The sequence below is a fragment of the Phoxinus phoxinus genome (assembly GCF_949152265.1).
Source record: "Phoxinus phoxinus genome assembly, chromosome: 19".
Classification (NCBI taxonomy): Eukaryota; Metazoa; Chordata; class Actinopteri; order Cypriniformes; family Leuciscidae; genus Phoxinus; species Phoxinus phoxinus.
In genome coordinates, this window is record NC_136894.1 from 6,642,462 (window position 1) to 6,662,441 (window position 19,980).

General features: G+C 37.4%; 1 protein-coding gene across 1 annotated transcript; it reads right to left on the bottom strand.

Moving 5' to 3' along the window:
* Nucleotides 1-1,399: 1,399 nt before the first annotated feature.
* Nucleotides 1,400-4,954, bottom strand: gjb9b (gap junction protein beta 9b). Its single transcript, XM_079589912.1, has 2 exons — nucleotides 4,820-4,954; nucleotides 1,400-3,337 (listed from the first exon to the last, which is right to left on the bottom strand). The coding sequence occupies exon 2, from the start codon at nucleotides 3,320-3,322 to the stop codon at nucleotides 2,528-2,530; it is 795 nt and encodes a 264-aa protein (XP_079446038.1). The 5' UTR covers nucleotides 3,323-3,337; nucleotides 4,820-4,954; the 3' UTR covers nucleotides 1,400-2,527.
* Nucleotides 4,955-19,980: the final 15,026 nt, after the last annotated feature.

The following is a 19,980-nucleotide window of genomic DNA, read 5'->3' on the forward strand; positions in this document are numbered from 1 at the left end:
GTAAAACATTTTTTGTTATTGGACCAATCGTTTGTTATTGGACCAATGTCTCAAAATGAGCCATTCAGGAATGTGCTCCAACGTGATGTCACATTGCAACAGGCCCTGTCCCACGACTGACGACACCATCTGACCTATTAGCTTAGCTCCTCCCCTAAATGAGTTGTACACCCGTGATTTTTCCCCCAGTTTAACTAGTTTCTCCTCACCAGAGTCCAAACCAGTTAAGTGGGTAAACCAATTAATCTCCTCAACAGAGCCCAAACCAGTTAAGTAAGTAAACCAGTTAATCTGCTTGCCAGAGCATTTAACAGCAGCATTCAAGTAAGAAATGTATTCTTATTAAAGGGATGGTTCGGAGTAATTTGTTGTATCTCGTAAATTACCCCACTAATAATGCCCTGAATGGTACCAAACTTCTACAGTAGTACAAATAGGTTCTGTACTCATAAAACGAGGCATTGTAAAGTTTGTAAGTACATCATGAGGCTATTTAAATTACACTTGCCTAATGGCTTATGCTACCGCTTACATGGATGTCGAGGTCACTTCTGTGATTTGCGAAAAGCCCGTAAAAGTCTCGCGCGATCACCCGGTTGCTGAAAAGGATTTTTGGTATATCCAAATTTTTTTAGATTTTTTTTCCGAAGTGTTAACTAAATAATTGTTGCACACTGGTACTATCAACAAAAAAAATTGTGGATTCCTGGAACTGGGCGTCGTTACACTACATCCTTATGCATCACTTTCTGCCAGGACTTTTACGGGCTTTTCCCAAATCACTGAAGTGATTGATGAAGAAGACGTCCATGTTAGCGGTAGCATAAGCCATCAGGAAAGTGTTATTTAAATAAACTCCTGATGTACTTACAAACTTTACAATGCCTCCTTTTATAAGTACAGCACCTTTGTACTACTGTAGAAGTTTGGTACCATTCTGGGCATTATTAGTGGGGTACTTTACGAGATACAACATTCGGATCCATTAGCGACTGCACTAAGCCATTCGGCTGATATCTCTAAATAAGCTCTAACTTTAATAATGTTCGACCAAAGGAAAAAAAAGGCGCACACACACCATATCACATACTGTAACGATAATACAATATGATCCGGTCATTAATCAATAATAATTCACAAATATAGAAGAGGCATACATGTAGCCTATATTTAAATTAAAAGGAGAAATTTAAGTAATTGTAGATGCCGATACGTCTTGAAAATGCAATGCAATGTTTAAAAATTTACATTTATTAATTTAGCAGACTGGATTATATTAGGTTTATATAATATATATAATATAATCAACTGGATTATATTAGGTTTCCTAGACCACTTCATTTATAACTTAATATAAAATTAAATTTTTCCAATAGTAAAAAAATAAAAATCACGTCATCATCGTTTGTCTTTTTATATCACAATAAGAACATTGCATACACTGAAATATACAGAGGATATATATTTATATATTATATTTATAGTATATTTACTGTTAGTCATAGCAGCATCAAATTAAATAAACCAAACAAGTTATCCAAGGAATAACATTAAATGAATGGACACATTCTATACTTTAATTTTTCAGTTTTAAAAGAGGTATGTAAAATGATCTACAATCTTGACACCATTAATTGTAACTTCTGAGTATTAAATGTGGATGAAGCTTTCAGTTACTCTTAAATAGCTCTCACCATGCCATAATCATGAAAATAATCAATGACGTTACTAAAATATAATAATAACATAATAGGTCCTATAACCTATGCTTTTCAGCCATTATTTTAAACAGTGAAATGATTACACAAAACAATTCACACAGCAACAAATACCCATACACTCTCCAAATTAAGAAACATAACTGATTTAAGTCAACCCAATACACAATAATGATGCGATTTAGTGCTTTGTAGTATAGACTATTTAGTAGTGCTTTACCTTGAAGTATGTACAGCTAGTGTTGTTGAATTTGGATATGTGAAAGCATGGTTTCTGTAAACAATGTACATTACGTATTTATTTGAGAAAATCATGAAGGTATCCAATCATGTATAAAGACATCCCAGTTCCCAAGGTTAGTTGGCCTTCTGTCCGGCTTTTAAGGGTGTCTGAGTTTAAGAATGCTGTAATGTCAATGTTTTGTAGTTGATCTCAGACTTAAATAAGTGTGGGCACTTATTAATTTACTGTATTGTGCCATAGACAGGAACAGATGCTTACTGTGTTCTCATCCCACCATGTTGTTATATTGTATGTACACTAGGGAGCAGTGTGCTCCTTTAGTGAATGAGACTCAAGAATATCATCGTAATGACCTTCTCATTTCAAATCATTACATTAAAAAGGACACTCCGAATTAGTCATAGATAAGTCATTGTCACAGGAAAAAGTCCTTAAAATATTTTAAATGCAATTTCCCTTTGGTGTATTGGCATGATTGGATTATCTACAATGTTGGCCAAGATCCAACATGTCCAATACTGTTTATCACACTTGCTTTGTTCCAGAATTTGAGTTCAGACCATTATTAGGTCGGTCCTGAATCCTTTTTATCCTCTGCGGATTTCACCTTTTCCAAGTTGATCATGTTCTGGGTGGATGAGGCTGTTGGATCCACTCTTCTGTATAGAGGCTTCATTTTATGTTCTTTCCGTCTGCGCAGGCATTTGCGAACTTTGTTGTTGATCAGGTAGAATATCTCACAGATACACATGAAGATGCACACTGAAGAGGAGACCACCATAAAGATGGTGAAGATTTTCTTCTCTGTAGGACGGGAGATGTAGCAGTCAACAGTATTTGGACAAGGCGATTGAGTGCATTTGGTAACATTTGGCATGTCGAAATGATAAATGTAGTACAAAATATAGACAAAGCCTGCATCGAAGCCAGCTTTGAACAGCAGGCTGATTATATAGGTGTACCACAGGCCTCCACGCTTCCTCCCAGGGTTGGCGTACAGGTGTGTACCCTCATGGAGAGTGGTGAACTTCTCATCCTTCATTTCACGATACTTGACGTGAGCCACCACCATGAGAGATGGGCACGTGACGAAAATTATCTGAAGAGCCCATAGACGGACGTGGGAGATGGGAAAGAATTTGTCGTAGCAGACGTTAGTACAGCCTGGCTGGGCGGTGTTGCAGACGAAGTCTTTCTGTTCATCATTCCACACCTGTTGAACAGCCACCACAAACACCAGGATTCGGAAAATGAACACCACGGATAGCCAGACGCGGCCAAACGCAGTGGAGTATTGGCTGACCCCACCGAGCAGCACTTGTAGAGACATCCAGTTCATGTTGTCAGGCGTCTTACTCATACCAGTACATGAGTCCTACAAACAAATGAATACATAATACAAAAGAGCAAGTTTTTCAGTGGGAATATCTGATTGCACCATATCAGTTATGGTTACCAAATTGACCCTGGATCACAAAACCAGTTACAAGTAGCTCGGGTAAATTTGTGGCAATAGCCAACAATAACATTGTATGGGTCAAAGTTAGTGATTTTTCTTTTATGCCAAAAATCATGTTCCATGAAGATATTTTGTAAATGTCCTACCGTTAATAATATACAACATTTATTTTTGTGAGTGAATGCAGCACAATCACAAACATAAATTGACAACTGTAAAGGCGATTTTCTCAATGTTTTGAATTTTTTGCACCCTCAGATTCTAGATTTTTAAGTAGTTGTATCTCTGCTAAATATTGTCCTATCATAACAAACCATCAGAAAAGCTTATATCGGAAAGCTTTCCGATGATGTATGCAGCTCAATTTCAAAATATTGACTCATGTGACTGGTTTTGTGGTCCAGTGTCAAATATTGTTTGTTTTTTTTAGAATAAATTTTTAGTTATATAATATGAAATATGTGAGTGAATGAATGAATGAATGAGGCATTTATATAGGCCTCATATATAAATGCCTCATTCATTCAAATATTTAATTGTGCATGCTCATTTTCTCCATTTTAACGTTTAGACTTCCTTTGCCGTCATAACGTACACTCAAAGGTCATTTTTAAAACAAAAATAATTTAAAAATACTGTGAAATGTAATCTTTAGCAAGTTTCAAAATGAATAATACTTTCCCATATATGTTGTGATGCTTAAATGTCATGATGAATTAAAACAACTGATTTTAGTTTTTAATGTTTTAATATTAATTAATTTAAATAATATGTTATATAATCTTAATATCAGACATTTATAAATTATTTGCCAAAACAATGTTTTAAAAATTATTGGCTTATCAGTATTCAGAATGTATGTATCTAATACTTTCATTTTGGTTATTTATAAAAAATAATATGATCTATAAACATTTCCAAACCCCTACTAAATATCCACTTTTGTTTTTGCTTTACTTTTCTCTCACTGTCAAGTTTTTTTGTGTGTTTATGTATTCAATTGTACTTTAGTTAATTATCATTATTTGTCAAGGTCTGCATAACATTCACAATAATGTATTTACCAATGAATGTTATAGTTTGCAACACCATTATGCTCAAAACACTACATTAAAATAGTTTATAGTGTGGATAACCTGTTGTACTCTTAATGCATAATCTTATTTCAGAAAACTCCATATAGCCAGGAGTCTTACTTTTTACAGTTAGCAGATATTACTGTCTAAAGTGACTAGCAAAATGCACTTTAGTTTAACTTTACGTTAAATACAATTTAGAATGTACTAATGCAAATATTTTTTCTTTAACAATCAGGTAAATATAACGTATGTGAGTTATGATCCCTATCATAGCAACAAACAACCTGTTTAGTTTGAAATAAATCATATGTGTCCTTACCTTGGGGTTTGAGAGTTATGAGGCTTTTCACTGGAGTTAAAAGGAAAAGTTCTTCCTGTTTGACATTCTGGACAGACTTGATTTTGTTTAAGAGCTGTGCCCAATCATGTCTATGACTCACTCAAGTTAACCTAAAATGAAACCAAATGAAACAATGAAACATCATTGTCTACTTCCTTTTACAGTAAATGGTTTGCTATTGTAATTAGTTTTGTGTAAAACCAGAGGGATTTAATAAAGTAACTCAGTCAGTTGAAAGAGCCAGTCAATGTTGTTTAAAACTAAACAAACTTTAAAGCAGTACATTGGATGTCAATTATTTTGTTTACTTAGGTGTGTGTGTGGGTGTGTGTGTGTTTGTTGTGGGTGTATGTTGGTCTGTGTGTCTGCTCACTACTGTACGAGTGGTTCTCTGCTAGTCACCATTGTACTGTATGTTGCTGCTATAACTAAATTCTCATAAAGCTAGACAACATTTCCAATACTTTTTTATTAGATATTTGACATGCCACATTTATGGTGCATCTTGAATAAAGCTGGTTATTCTTGCTTTATAGTGTCACACATAAATACCCATGGGGTAAAAAACGCAGCAGAATCAGAGGAAACTAAATCTAAACTAAAGTTCAAAACAACAGTCAAACTGAAAGTATTTTTAGCTTGTGTTTCAACATTCCGTAAGGATGGATCACTTTATGTTTGTCATGTGTTTTCAAGAAAGTGATGTCACTCAATGGCCTGGTTTCACAGAAAGGACTTAGATTAAGTCAAGATAAATCCTTATTCAATTGACCGTTCGCAAAGACCCGCCCCCCTTAGTTACTGTTGCTATGTCCGACAAGCTACGCCGCTCTCACGCCACACCATGTTCTCACGCAGAGAAAAATACATCGCGGAGGAGAGAGGACACTGACAACACACTGACAGACAGGACAGACCAGGTTACTTTTCGGTTAATTTTGATATTACACATATTAAACAAAGCCTCACCTTTCAAATTTGGTCATTTTTAAAATACATTTAAACAATAAATACCATTTTGTGCCTCTTTCAAGTGACTGACAGATCGCTGTAGACTGAGCATCAGTTAAAGCTGCTTGGGAATCGATCATCTCTTCCTTCTAGTTTTTATTTTATAGCATCAAATAAACATGAATGAACATAAGAAGGAATGTTGTTTTAACGGTGGAATGGCGTCAGTACACTCCGTTTTTCAAGTTCAAATCCTCCCATGTTAATCTACTAACTCTCCTGACTGCTTTGTCAGACAAAATGGCGGATGGCGAAGTATGATTGGTCAGATCACCTGTCAATCAAGCTCCATGCGAAAGGTCAATTAGGATATTTAAGTATCTTTTAGAAATGTCTTAGGGGAAAAAAAAAAAAAACCTTACTGTGCTGTGTATCTTGAGACAAAACAATGGCACTGCCTATTTTAAGATATATCAGTGCAAGTTGCTTTCAGTTAAATCAGCTCAAACATGCATTTTATTCTGGGATAAAAACCAGGCGAATATCAGCTGGATATGATTAAGTGCAGATATACAGGTATAGAGGGAGAAGATGGGAGCAGGAAAAATACTTTTTGTATCTACTTCAAAGACTCATAATGGACATGAGGATAAAGTAGCTGAGGGTGCAGTGGGCTGAACCGCTATGTCTTCCTTTAGGCTGGTACTGCCATGGTTATAGCCTAGTGTGTCTGTGGGTGAATATGAACGAATATTTGTCATGTTTTTTTCTGCGAGGCTCTCCGAGAGTAATTGGATACAACTTTCACCTCCATGCTGTCAAACAGAGTTTGTTTTCAAATATAATGCCTCGGGCTGTCAGCTTGTATACCCCATACCCATCTTTGAGAGTTTGCATGCAGATATACAGTATTGCAAGTTTGTTTACCTATAACACATAGCAGCTTATGCAGAACATGTTTCTCGATTTGGTATGTTTCTACTGTAAAACTATGGCCTGATCTCCCGCACCTCCTTCTTGCCACAAATTTGCCCATAACAGTTGGATTCAAATCGATATCCTCGCAGAGATTTGTATTTCCCTGGAGGATAGTCCCGGTAGGATTTTTGTGGTAGGATAATCCCAAGACCTATAAAATGTCAAGTATTTTTAGATTAAACTTCTAACATTTTGAATACAGAGCAGGACTTGCCATGACTTTTTCATAACGGGTATAAACATTGTTAGCACTGTTATGTTTGTTTCTTATAGTGATGCATAAAACATGGATGCATAAAATGATTGGTCCTATATGCCCTCATGTCTGTGTAAACCCGTCACTCATTCTCTCTGCTTGAAAGAAATCTTAATCTCACAAAAACATGTCCAGGTCGCATTTCACCCCAGAGTAAAACCAAAATATATATATATGTTTTTTTTAATGATAATTAAGCACATCCCTAACCACCAATTCCCATTACCATAATATGTTTAGTAATTTAAGTAAATCATTTTTATTGCTTATTTATGTTCTAATACCCATTATTCTCAGTGGTGATTATCTTTATAATACAGACAATTGTTTAAAAAAATATTACACACACCACTGTTCAAAAGCATTTATTTAATTTAAAATACAGTAAAAACAGTATTATTGTGAAATATTATTACATTTAAACATAACAGTTTTAATAGATATTAAAATGGGATGTCAAAGCTAAAGATTAAAGCAACGGCTGCTGAAAAATCCGTCTCACATGATCATTCAGAAATCATTATAATATGCTGACTTGGTGATCAAGAAACATTTCTTATTATTGTCAATGTTGAAAAATAGTTTTCCTGGATTCTTTGATGAATAGAAAATTCCAAACAACAATCATTTGTCACTTACTACCATTATGGAGATCATGGTACTGGTTGAATTAGGAAGGAGAGAAATATGAAGTTTTTGATCATTTCACTAAGGCGCCACTAGAGAGGGCTGAAGCTCCACTATCATCCATCAACGTGTTCTCAGAAGCCGGCAGGTTATTGCTGAAGCTTTGGAAAAGAGCTTTACAACTCAGCCTCATGCTGAGAACAGAAGCAACACAGCTGCAGAGTAATTCTATATTTGTGACTCCGTTTTTAATTAAACTGTCAACCTAGACGTAAATATTAATAATCCAAACCACGTCGCCTGAACTAAACCTAACCTATTACCTGTTCGGCTTTATCTTCCCAGTGTTTCATTTGCATTACGTGACTTTACCTCCTACTGAACTGCCCACAATAGATCATGCCTTACTTTGTATAAGAAGCTTTGGGTAAGAAAGCAAATTTAAGGAACATAAATGTAAACGTGAATACAGTACAAGATCTCAGGAGAGGCAGCGCATTGCAGACCATGCGATGGTCTCTAGGTATATACCGAATTCTCCGTGCCTGTCTGCATCACCGAGGAGATTTACCAGAGGTCGTAGCTGTGGGAGAAAGAGTTAAGACCTTGAGACCAGGATGGACAAGAATAAGAGAAAATGACTAGATATAAAGGGAAACCTTGCCAAACAGGCTGTGAGAGAGAGACAGTGACTTAGCAGTCAAGACTTGTGCTCTTCTGAACCGGGGGGGAAGGATGGGGTTGTGTCGGGGGGGCGAGGAAAGGAGAGCTGTCACTGGCGCGTCTCAGCCAGACTCCGGGTGAATGTAGATGTGTCCTGCTCAAGCAGAGCTTCCGCTTGTCATACCTGGCAACTCAAATGCCAGCTGGAACACTGAGCTGTTCTTGAGCCGCTATGACAAAGGGGTAATGTCTCTGCAGGCCTGTGTTGTGACAGATCTGTGGCTCACTTTTTGCAGGAGGCATGGACTGTGAGAGTGTGTTTTGCTCTAGGCTTCAGGACATCACCTAGACTGAGCAGTGTTTGGACTCGACTCCAGTTGCTGGAGTTTTTCTTTTTACTCTGAGAGAGTTTTTGATTGTTGAAGCTGAAGCACTATCTTTTGATTCTGCTGCTTTCAGGAACATGGACATCTTTTTAACGGTGCTTGCAAGGACTTCCTGCATCGATATTCCTCAGACATTCTGGTTACGGTTTGTTCTGTACCTCTAAACCCAAGTATTACACTTCTGCGATGAATTCAGCCCAAACCGCTTAAAGTGCTGACTCTGTTAGATAACTTTTATTTTTATTTGGTTGATTTAAAGTTCAAGTTTGATAATCTCCCATTGACCGACATTTCATTTAGAAATCAGCCCTTAATCTATAGCTAAAACTTTGGCTCTGTTTTGCCAACCCGATCTCAAGGCAATTCATACGAATTTTATGAGGTGGCTAATTCATATCAATTCATACGACCTTTTTGCTAAATCGTACATATTTTACGAGTTGCCAAATTCATATAAGTTCGTACGAATGACCTACCCCTGACCCCGCCCCTAAACCTACCCATCACGTGGGTTTAGACAAATTCGTACGAATTGGCCATGAGATAGCATTGGTTGATACATCATAATAATGCCTTATCATATCTTAATTTTGGATTGTTATTTAGTACATATCATAATTTCAATTTGTTATAATTTTGAGAAGTCACAAAATTGACACATTAACTCACAATTATGAGTTACGAACTCAAAAATTATGATATATACATAATAAAACTACAAGTGAAAATTATGAGATAAAATGCTCATCATGTTGACAAAAAATGAACTTAAATGTTATAATTCTGACTGTACACCTCATAATTATGACTTAATCTATCATAATATATATTTTTTATTACATATTATTATCTAATAAGTTTGACTTTTTATGTCATAAATGAGAAAAAAAGTCAATTATGAAATTGAAATTATGAAAAAGTCCACATTGAGTGTCTATATTACTCAAATCAATTTCATATAGGCCTATAGCCTATATATATATATATATATATATATATATATATATATATATATATATATATATATATATATATATATATATATACTCATCCAACTATCCTATTTATCCTTATAAAAAATATATATATATATATATGACAAGCATCTTTGAGGTGGTTTGTTATTGCTGTGCGATATGGTGTGCAATCCCTATAATCTATAGCTTGTATTTCTCTCTTCTATCTTTCTTTCTGGTCTGGCCTCAGCCAGCAGACAGAAATCTGTGGCCAGAATTGTAATTGCCGTGGCAATCAGAGCGACACGGTCAGCCAAGTCAGCTGATTAGAGAACTTCAGTTCGTCTGCAGCCTTCGAGGTTTAGCTGTCAAAGAGAGGACACAGATAGAGAGTGACAAACGGGTTGAGTGTTTGTGAGACAACGTATAGGTTTTCTCTCCTCATATCAGCACACTGGTTATTGAGACATGGAGCAAAACAGACTAGAAATGATTTTTTTAAAAGTTCACCAATGAATTATTTTAGATCATAGACATGTTCACAATGATTCATTTACAGTTTAGCACAACATCCTGCAAAATGTTTTTATTTTATTTTATTGTCTGTCTGTCAGCATGGAACATATCAGATTAGAAAAGAATGTGTCATGTCAAACATTTATTATAAAGATTATTAAATGTAGCATTTTTTTCATCTCCATTTATTGAATGTCACTATCAGACAAAAAATCTGTTGGGTTTGACAGCTTATGGTGTTGACAAAATAATCATATTTTGCATTACATGTTTGTGTGTGTGTGTGTGTGTGTGGTCCTAGTAAGTGTGTGTGTGTGTGTGTGTGCGTGTGTGTGTGTGTGTGTGTGTGTGTGTGTGTGTGTGTGTGTGTGTGTGTGTGTGTGTGTGTGTGTGTGTGTGTGTGTGTGTGTGTGTGTGTGTGTGTGTGTGTGTGTGTGTGTGGTCTTGTGTGTGTGTGTGTGTGTGTGTGTGTGGTCCTAGTAAGTGTGTGTGTGTGGTCCTAGTAAATACAAATCATTAAATTCAGCCTTTGTTAGTAAAGCAGCCTTCTTTCAAAAACATTTTTAAAAATATTACATAAAAGGTGATAAAAAGTGGAAATGTTAATATTTTAATTACTGCTGCTGATGGGGCTCAATGTCTCCAGAAACAATGAACAGTCTAGGTTGAGTCATTTAAATTCCTTTCTGATTCTGAAATTCTGTCTGATTGCCCCCCACCTGCTGACACACTGCCTGATGCAACCTGTAGAAAATCCCTCACATGGACTATGACTATTAATGAACTATGGCCCCTTAGAGAATTCTGGTTGTTTCTGACCTGTTTTTTTTTTTTACATGCCCTTCAATGCATACATTGCAGATAATAGACTCCATAGCCAGACAATGATCCGCACTTACGAGTTGGTGCCATTGATTCTAGGATTAGACACATTTAGACACATGTGTGTAGGTTCGTGGGCATGCATTATAACACATACAAACGTATTAACTGGGATCTCATCTCAATAATGGAAAACTCCAAGCAGATCAATTGGAAGTGGAAATTTAAAAGTCTGAACCACTAAGCTGTAATTTAGCAAATTGGTATTAAGCCAAATGGATTCTTTACTGGGGCCTAGTAAAGAAAATGAGTCTTATGTCCCAAAAAATCTTGGACCCCTTGAGCGGCTAAAATATCTGAAGAAGATGGAAATAATTAGTGGTCGACCGCTATGGGTGATCGGTATTTAAATATATCAGTTCAGGCTCATACCATCCCAGAAGTATATCACTTTCTTTGTTCATGTGGAACACAAATAGAGATTTTTTACAAAAAGTAATCTATGTCCATATAATTCAAGTGTATGGGTCACCCAAAGTTGGGGCTTGAAAAACTGTGCAAAACAAGCTTGGCATCCATAAATCCTCAGTTGATGAATCAGTGTCTTCTGAACCAGTGTTTAACGTTTGGTCGGAAGCGATGGTTTATATTTCAAAAAGTACTTTTCTCACACACACCTATTGTCTTATATGGATTACCACCATGTTTATTTTGTGTTCTTGCATTTTTATTTTTGGAATATCCCTTTAAATATAACACATGCTCCAATGAAATTTGTATGTGTTGCATACATGATATTTACTAAATTAGAAATAAATAATCAGAAAATGTATTAAAAATGACATGTGACAGCGGCCAACTGGATATCATAGTTTGAAGTCAAGGATTCAGCGAATGTCACCCCCCCACTAAACATTAGATGTCGGATAGACGTGCAGATCATGTCTATATTGGGTCCGTCAGTCCATGACCAATTCTGGACATCTATTCAACGTCCAAACTAGGTCCACAATTTGGACGTCCAACCATGACCCAACTTGGATGTCATATTGACATTCAACATTTGACCTTTGAAATGGGTAATTTTTTGGATGTCATTTGGACGTCTATGACAGGTGCAGGAAATTTACATGATTAATATATAATATTTTTTATTTACAAATATCAACATTGTTGTTATCAACATGATTAATACATATGAATACAGATTATTAATAATTATTTAAGATCATTTTCCAAAAACTCCATTTGATTGTCTCAGCACCAGGTGATAACTGGAGACGCAATTTAATATAGTTTTCCTGTAGCTCAAATAGTAGAGCATTGGTGCTAGCAACACGAGATCATGGGTTTGCTTCCCAGGGAAAGCAAGAACTGATAGGAATATAAATGTGTAATGCAATGTAAGTCACTTTGGATAAAAAGCATCTGCCAAATGCATAAATGTAAATACAATGGTACAGAAAACACGTCCTCCACCCTTTTGAAACATAGGACTACAGTTATAGAAGTTGTATAAAAACAACATCAAATTTGTCTAAATCTGATGTTGAAAAGATGTCCACAAACGACCACATTTGGACTTTAAATAACCCTTACACGGAGGTCCCACGGATGTCAACATTAGACGTGCTGTAGATGTCGAGAAAAGACGCCGTCTGGCGTTACAAAACAACCCCTTCAGTGGGCCGAAATTGGACGTCCAAAAATGTCATTGAAAAGACGTCACTCCGACGCCACATTGCGCAGTGGGCCGTGTGCGTCCATTGTCAGCTCTCCTTTCCACATCCAATTCTAAACTACAAATGCACACTTCAGAGGATCTAATATGCTAATATGCATCTAATATGATACCTTTTCATTGACAGCATTCTCAAAGTTGTCAAAATATAAAGTCTTGCTTCCGACACTTGTAGGCCAAACAGAATTACTGCCCGATGCTGATAATTTAAAAAAACGGCAATGTAACACTTTATTGTCCACTTTAGACATTCTACCAAATATAAGTAACTTTGCAACTAAAAGCCAACTTATTAACCTGAACCCTAACACCTAACCTTAACCCAACAGTCTACTAATACACTCTAAAAAATACTGGGTTGTTTCAACCCAATTTTGGGTCAAATATGGACAAACCCAGCCGTTGGGTAAAATTTTGAAATTAAATTTTTAACCCAACGTTTGGGGTTTGTCCATATTTGACCCAAAATTGGGTTGAAACAACACAGCATTTTTTAGAGTGTACTCTAATGAGAGATATTTGGCAGTTGCAAAGTTACTTATTGTTAGTATAATATCTAAAGTGGACCATTGAAATAAATTTTGAACAAAGGGAAATACTGGCTTTGGCAATATATAAGTCGACCACTAAAAATAATGCTACACTCAAACCTCGCAGTGCGTTATTCATTGTAGATGCCAGTTATTGCAGTGCTGCCTTACTTCTCCAGATCCATTCACATGAGCCGCTGTATGAGCTTTTTAAATATGTCTGGTTACATTTCATATATCTGAAAGGGAGTTTTTTGACCAGCGTTGAGTTGCCCTCAGGCTTTATTAGCATTACTGGATGATTCACAGGCTTGAAACATCAGAAAGGTGATTACAAAGTCCAGGGAAGGACAGGAAAGTCTTTTGTCTCCATACTCGACTTTATGCCAGTGTGTAATCAATGGCGGGCCGGCAACAATTGAGTTACAATCATTCTGTGTTTTCCAGCACGGCTTTGATACGGCACACTCTTAAGCACTCTTTGATGGGACATGGGAGGGAATTGAATTAGCCTTACTCTGTGAGGAAGAGTGGCACCTTAGAGCTTTGCCATTCAATAAACTGCTCTCATTTACTTGCTGTGCCTTCTGTTTATCACACTTTCTTTTAACTGGCCTTTCTATTTCACCTTGTGCATTCACAGCTGTGGTCTCGGGATGGGAGAGAGGGGTGGAAATAACTTGCTCATCGTGGACTAATATAAAGATGCCATGGACTGGTTTATCATCAATTATTATTAACAATTATTAGGTGCAAGTCATCATAATTTTATCAGGGTCTCCAGGTGCCACATGCAACTGAAGTATCATTCATGCTATCATATGGGTAATTCTGGCAACCAAATCACGTTGTGCTGGTTCTTTGGCAATACATCATGCCTTGATACAACTATAAGGTCAGCTTTGAACTCGGGGTCCAGTGTATTGAATGAACGTTGAAAGAAGGAATGAGTGTGATAATCCAGACAGTCATGGCTCACTAAGCAAGATTTATGTGCAGGACAATCTCATATTTGGCTCACCGTGTGAATGCATAAATAATTTCACATATTGAAAGTCACCTTGTCAACATGGTTATACCTCAGGGACACCCGATTTACATCACTCCAGAAGTGGCATGATAATATGTATTGATCAAAATCAGTTTATTAAAAATAAAACTTTTGCACAATTGGGTATATGCTTAAAAGGAAAAAACTTTTTTTTTTTTTTTTTTTTTTTTACATTTTATTATTATTAACCTTTATTTTACCAGGCAAGTCACTTAAGAACAAGTTGTTATTTTAAACAATAGTCTGGCAGGAGAATTAAAATCTCCTGAAATATATACTAACATATTACATTACACACAGATACATTCATTTAAAACATTCACAGACTGTGCTAAAACAAAAATAATGCAGAGATTGAAATAAATGACTCAAATTTCAATTACTTTTGTAGCACATTCCAATCATTTGGAGCAACTAAACCAAGCAGAGCGACCATAGACAGGTTTTTTTTCTTCTAGGGATAATCAAACAAATATGATTAGATGATCGGGTTGAATATGTACTAACATGTGGCTGCAGCAACTCTTGCAGATATTTGGGTAATAGACCTAACAGGACTTTATAAATAAAAATGCACCAGTGTATTTTCTCGTCCTCTATGTAATGAGGTCCAATTTAAAAGTGAATACAGTTCACATTTATTCTGTAAGGTGCATTAATAAGTCAATAGCAGCGTGATATAACACATCTAATTGTTCTAAAACACATTTACGTGCATTCCTACATCACCTAGTCAAATAACGGTGAAATAATGCTTTCAACAAGATATTCCTTGGCTGATGTAGTAAACGTAGGTCTATTTCGATATAAGAAACCAGGTCTAGATTTAACTTTCTTCTGAAGATTCATTATGATCAGTGAAAGTTAAAGAGGTATTAAAACAAATTCTGAGAAAATCACTGTAATGTACATTCACGAAGTACTGTGTGTGTGTGTGTGTGTGTGTGTGTGTGTGTGCGTGTGTGTGTGCGTGCGTGTGTGTGTGTGTGTGTGTGTGTGTGTGTGTGTGTGTGTGTGTGTGATTTATAAGGACACAAATTTGTATAATGACATGTGTAGACTGGTATTACAACTTAAACGGGGTTTATGAGGACATTTCATGCATCCTCATAATTCAAATAGCTTAACAAACATAAACATTTTTTTTATTAAAAATTACAAAATGCAGATTGTTTCCTGGGTAGGTTTAGGGATAGGGGCAGTGTAAGGCGATAGAATATACAGTTTGTACAGTATACAAACCATTACGCCTATGGAATGTCCTCACAATAGCAAAACAAACTTCAAAAAAAAAAAAAATTCTCTCTATCATTGTGTATCAAACATGGCCACCTTGAGGAATAAAGGTGAATTGCACTGTTTGAGTCATCAAAGATTCAATAAAAAAATACATGAAAAATATACGTACACTAGGCTAGGCCTACATACTGTACCTGGGGTCGCTAGCGACCCTATACACTTCTTCTTCTTCTTTTTTCTTATTGAAAATGAGAAAACAGGCATTATTAGGGCCCAAGCCTTGAAAAGGCGAAGGCCCTATTGTTTTCCTTCGGATTATTATTTATTATTATTATTATTATTAGGGCCCAAGCCCTGAAAGGGCGCAGAGCCCTATTGTTCTTCTAAGGGTTTTTTGTTTTTCTTCTTCTTCTTCTTCTTCTTTATAATAAATTTTTTTTCAAGGTTTTTGCCACTTTTGGGGGCCTTAACGTGCTCAAAAACTCTTGAAACTTTGCACACTGGTCAGAACCCGCGGCCATTAGAGCTGGACTGAAGCTGGTACCCGGGCGTGGCAGGGGGGCTCGACAGCGCCCCCTGGAACGGGGTCCGAAAACTTGGTCCATAAATCAAACACGCTTGCATGAAATAATATGAAACTCGGTACACTTATAGATCTCATCGGTTCATATATCCTTCATGCTCTGACTTTTTACCCCAGCCCAACAGGAAGTCGGCTATTTGGCGTAGTTTAAAAAACACATGCAATGGAATTTAAAATACTCCTCCTAGACGATTCAAACAATCACCACGAAACTCGGTCAGCATGAAGTCAAGACATCGAGGATGAAAAGTTGCGAGGGGATTTTTGATATCTCAAACGGTTTGGCCGTGGCGAGGAAACGAATTTATGGCGAATATTGGAAACAGGAAGTGTGTTATAACATCCTCATACATTAATTGATCTTGATGAAACTTCAGCAGTGTGTTTGCTGTAAGAGGCCGATCACATGGATGTGACTATTGTGAGTCAAAGTTATAGCGCCACCAACTGGCAGCAGGAAGTGTGTCACTTTCGAAATGCTTTGAAATCACCCTCTTATTTTTACCCGATTTGCTTCAAACTTCATCTGTATACTGTAAACACACGACAGATGTAGACCTGTGAAAGGATTATTGATATCTTTAATACTGTCGCCATGGCAACGCTTTAAACTTTTATATTCTTTTTGGATGCATTTGAGGCTCTTAACATGCTTCAAATTGCATGAAACTCAACATGCATTTGACATTTATTGTGTAATAGACATGTGTGAAGTTTCAGAAACGGGCGTGGTATGGGGCTCAGTAGCGCCACCTTTAGTCAAAAAGGGGGTATTAGTTTTACCTACAGTAACCAAACTCGGTACGTATATTCTTCTCTTCGATCCGGACAACTTTCTAATTTACAGTCATTAGCTCCGACCAACAGGAAGTCAGATATTTTGGTTTGAATGTGTACTGTTTGGAGCATTTTCCCTCTGCCCCTCTGTGTGTGTGTGTGTGAGGAGGGGGGCTAGTTTAGTTTAACCATTTCTCTGCTGTGTGCAAAATCTCTGGCACTTTTGAGGGCCTTAACATGCTCGAAAACTCTTGAAATTTTGCATACAGTTCAGAACCCGCGGCCAACAGGGCCAGGCTGAAGCTGGTACCCGGGCGTGGCAGGGGGGCTCAACAGCGCCCCCTGGAATGGGATTCGAACACTTGTCCGTATATCAAACACGCTTGCATGAATTAATATGAAACTCGGTACACATATAGATTTAATCGGGCCGAACAACTTTCCCTGGGTCAAGTTTTACGCCAGCCCAACAGGAAGTCGGCTATTACGGGTTGATTGGAGAACGCTTGCTCTCGCATTTGAAACACTTCTCCTAGAGAATTCATCCGATGACCACGAAACTCGGTCAGCATGAAGTCAAGACATGGAAGATGATAAATTGCCAGGGGATTTTTGATATCTCGAACGGTTTGGCCGTGGCGAGGAAACAAATTTATGATTAAAAAAGGATGCATAAAGTGTGTTATAACTTAGTTATAGTTTTACCTACAGTAACCAAACTCGGTACGTACATTCTTCTCTTCGATCCAGACAACTTTCTAATTTACAGTCATTAGCTCCAACCAACAGGAAGTCAGATATTTGAATGTGTATTTTCTCTCTCTCTGTCTCTCTGCCATTCTGTGTGTGTGTGTGTCTGTCTGTGTGGGGAGGGGAGGGGAGGGGGGATGTGTGTGTGTGTGTGTGTGTGTGTGATTTTGGTTGGGTGACAGTTGTAGGTTACAGTTTGACAAGAGTTTATAGTTTAACAAAAGCACAATGTTGTGTTTCATTGCGAGTGTACACAAATATAAGGAAACACTTTGCATTTTGAAAGATGGTCTGTATGAACAAAATGACGGAGTATGTTTTTATGTCTCCATTGTTCGATCGAGCCTCACACACACACACACACACACACACACACACACACACACACACACACACACACACACACACACACACACACACACACACACACACACACACACACACACACACACACACAGCATTCCAGCATTGCAATCTTGACATCGCAGCATGTTCATTATAGCCTTAATAAAATATAATAATAAAATAGTCAACCTATAAAAATTACACTGCTCTGTTTAAATAGTCATTTGTACAGTTTGTGCCGTTCATAGTAAGCACCGCTCCACTGTGATGTTTCCAAGCACATTTTTGCGCATTTGAAGAGGATAATTTTTCTATATTGGAACGTGAGTGTACAAAGTACAAAGCCTATAAAAAGAATAGTTTAGCATCCAAAAATGTTAATAATATATATATTATTATTATATATATAATAATATATATGTTAAAAATAGGGGGGGAAAAGAATTTACATAACATATATATATATATATATATATATATATATTTTATATATATATATATATATATATATATATATATATATAATTAAAGCTGCAAGCAGCGATGGAGGGCCCAAGCCGGTGGCACCGCCACCCGGTGCCTTTAGTTCCACTAAAGGCACCAGGGTGGCGGTGCCACCGGCTTGGGCCCGCAATCGCTGCTTGCAGCTTTAATTATTATTATTCTTCTTTATTATTATTATTTTACTACCTTTTGGGCACTTTTGGGGGCCTTAACGTGCTCAAAAACTCTTGAAACTTTGCACAAATGTCAGAACCTGCGGCCATTAGGGCCGCGCTGAAGCTGGGACCCGGGCGTGGCAGGGGGGCTCGGCAGCGCCCCCTGGAATGGGATTCAAAAACATGTCCATATATCAAACACGCTTGCATGTAATAATATGAAACTCGGTACACATGTAGATCTCATCGGGCCGAACAACTTTCGTGCTCTAAGTTTTACGCCAGCCCAACAGGAAGTCGGCTATTATGGGCTGTATGGAAACGCATGTTCTGGCATTTGAAACACTTCTCCCAGAGAATTCATCCGATGACCACGAAACTCGGTGTGCATGAAGTCAAGACATGGAGGATGCTAAATTGCGGACGGATTTTTGATATCTCGAACGGTTTGGCCGTGGCGAGGAAACGAATTTATGATTAAAAAAGGATGCATAAAGTGTGTTATAACTTAGTTATAGTTTTACCTACAGTTACAAAACTCAGCGTGTATATTGATATTATCAAGCCGAACAACTTTCTAATTTACAGTCATTAGCTCCGACCAACAGAAAGTCAGATATTGTGGTTTGAATGTGAATTGTGTCTCTCTCTGTCTCTGCTATTCTGTGTGTGTGTGTCTGTCTGTGTGGGGTGGGGAGGGGAGGGGGGATCTGTGTATGTGTGTGTGTGAGGAGGGGGGCTAGTTTAGTTTAACCCTTTCTCTGCTGTGTGCAAAATCTCGGGCACTTTTGGGGCCCTTAACGTGCTCGAAAACTCTTGAACTTTTGCACACAGGTTAGAACCCGCGGCCGGGCTGAAGCTGGTACCCGGGCGTGGCAGGGGGGCTCGACAGCGCCCCCTGGAATGGGATTCAAACACTTGTCCGTATATCAAACACGCTTGCATGTAATAATATGAAACTCGGTACACATTTAGATCTCATCGGGCCGAACAACTTTCGTGCTCTAAGTTTTACGCCAGTCCAACAGGAAGTCGGTTATTATGGGCTGTATGGAAACGCATGTTCTGGCATTTGAAACACTTGTCCTACAGAATTCATCGGATGACCACGAAACTCGGTGTGCATGAAGTCAAGACATGGAGGATGATAAATTGCGAGGGGATTTTTGATATCTCGAACGGTTTGGCCGTGGCGAGGAAACGAATTTATGGCGAATATTGGAAACAGGAAGTGTGTTATAACATCCTCATACATTAATTGATCTGGATGAAACTTCAGCAGTGTGTTTGCTGTAAGAGGCCGATCACAT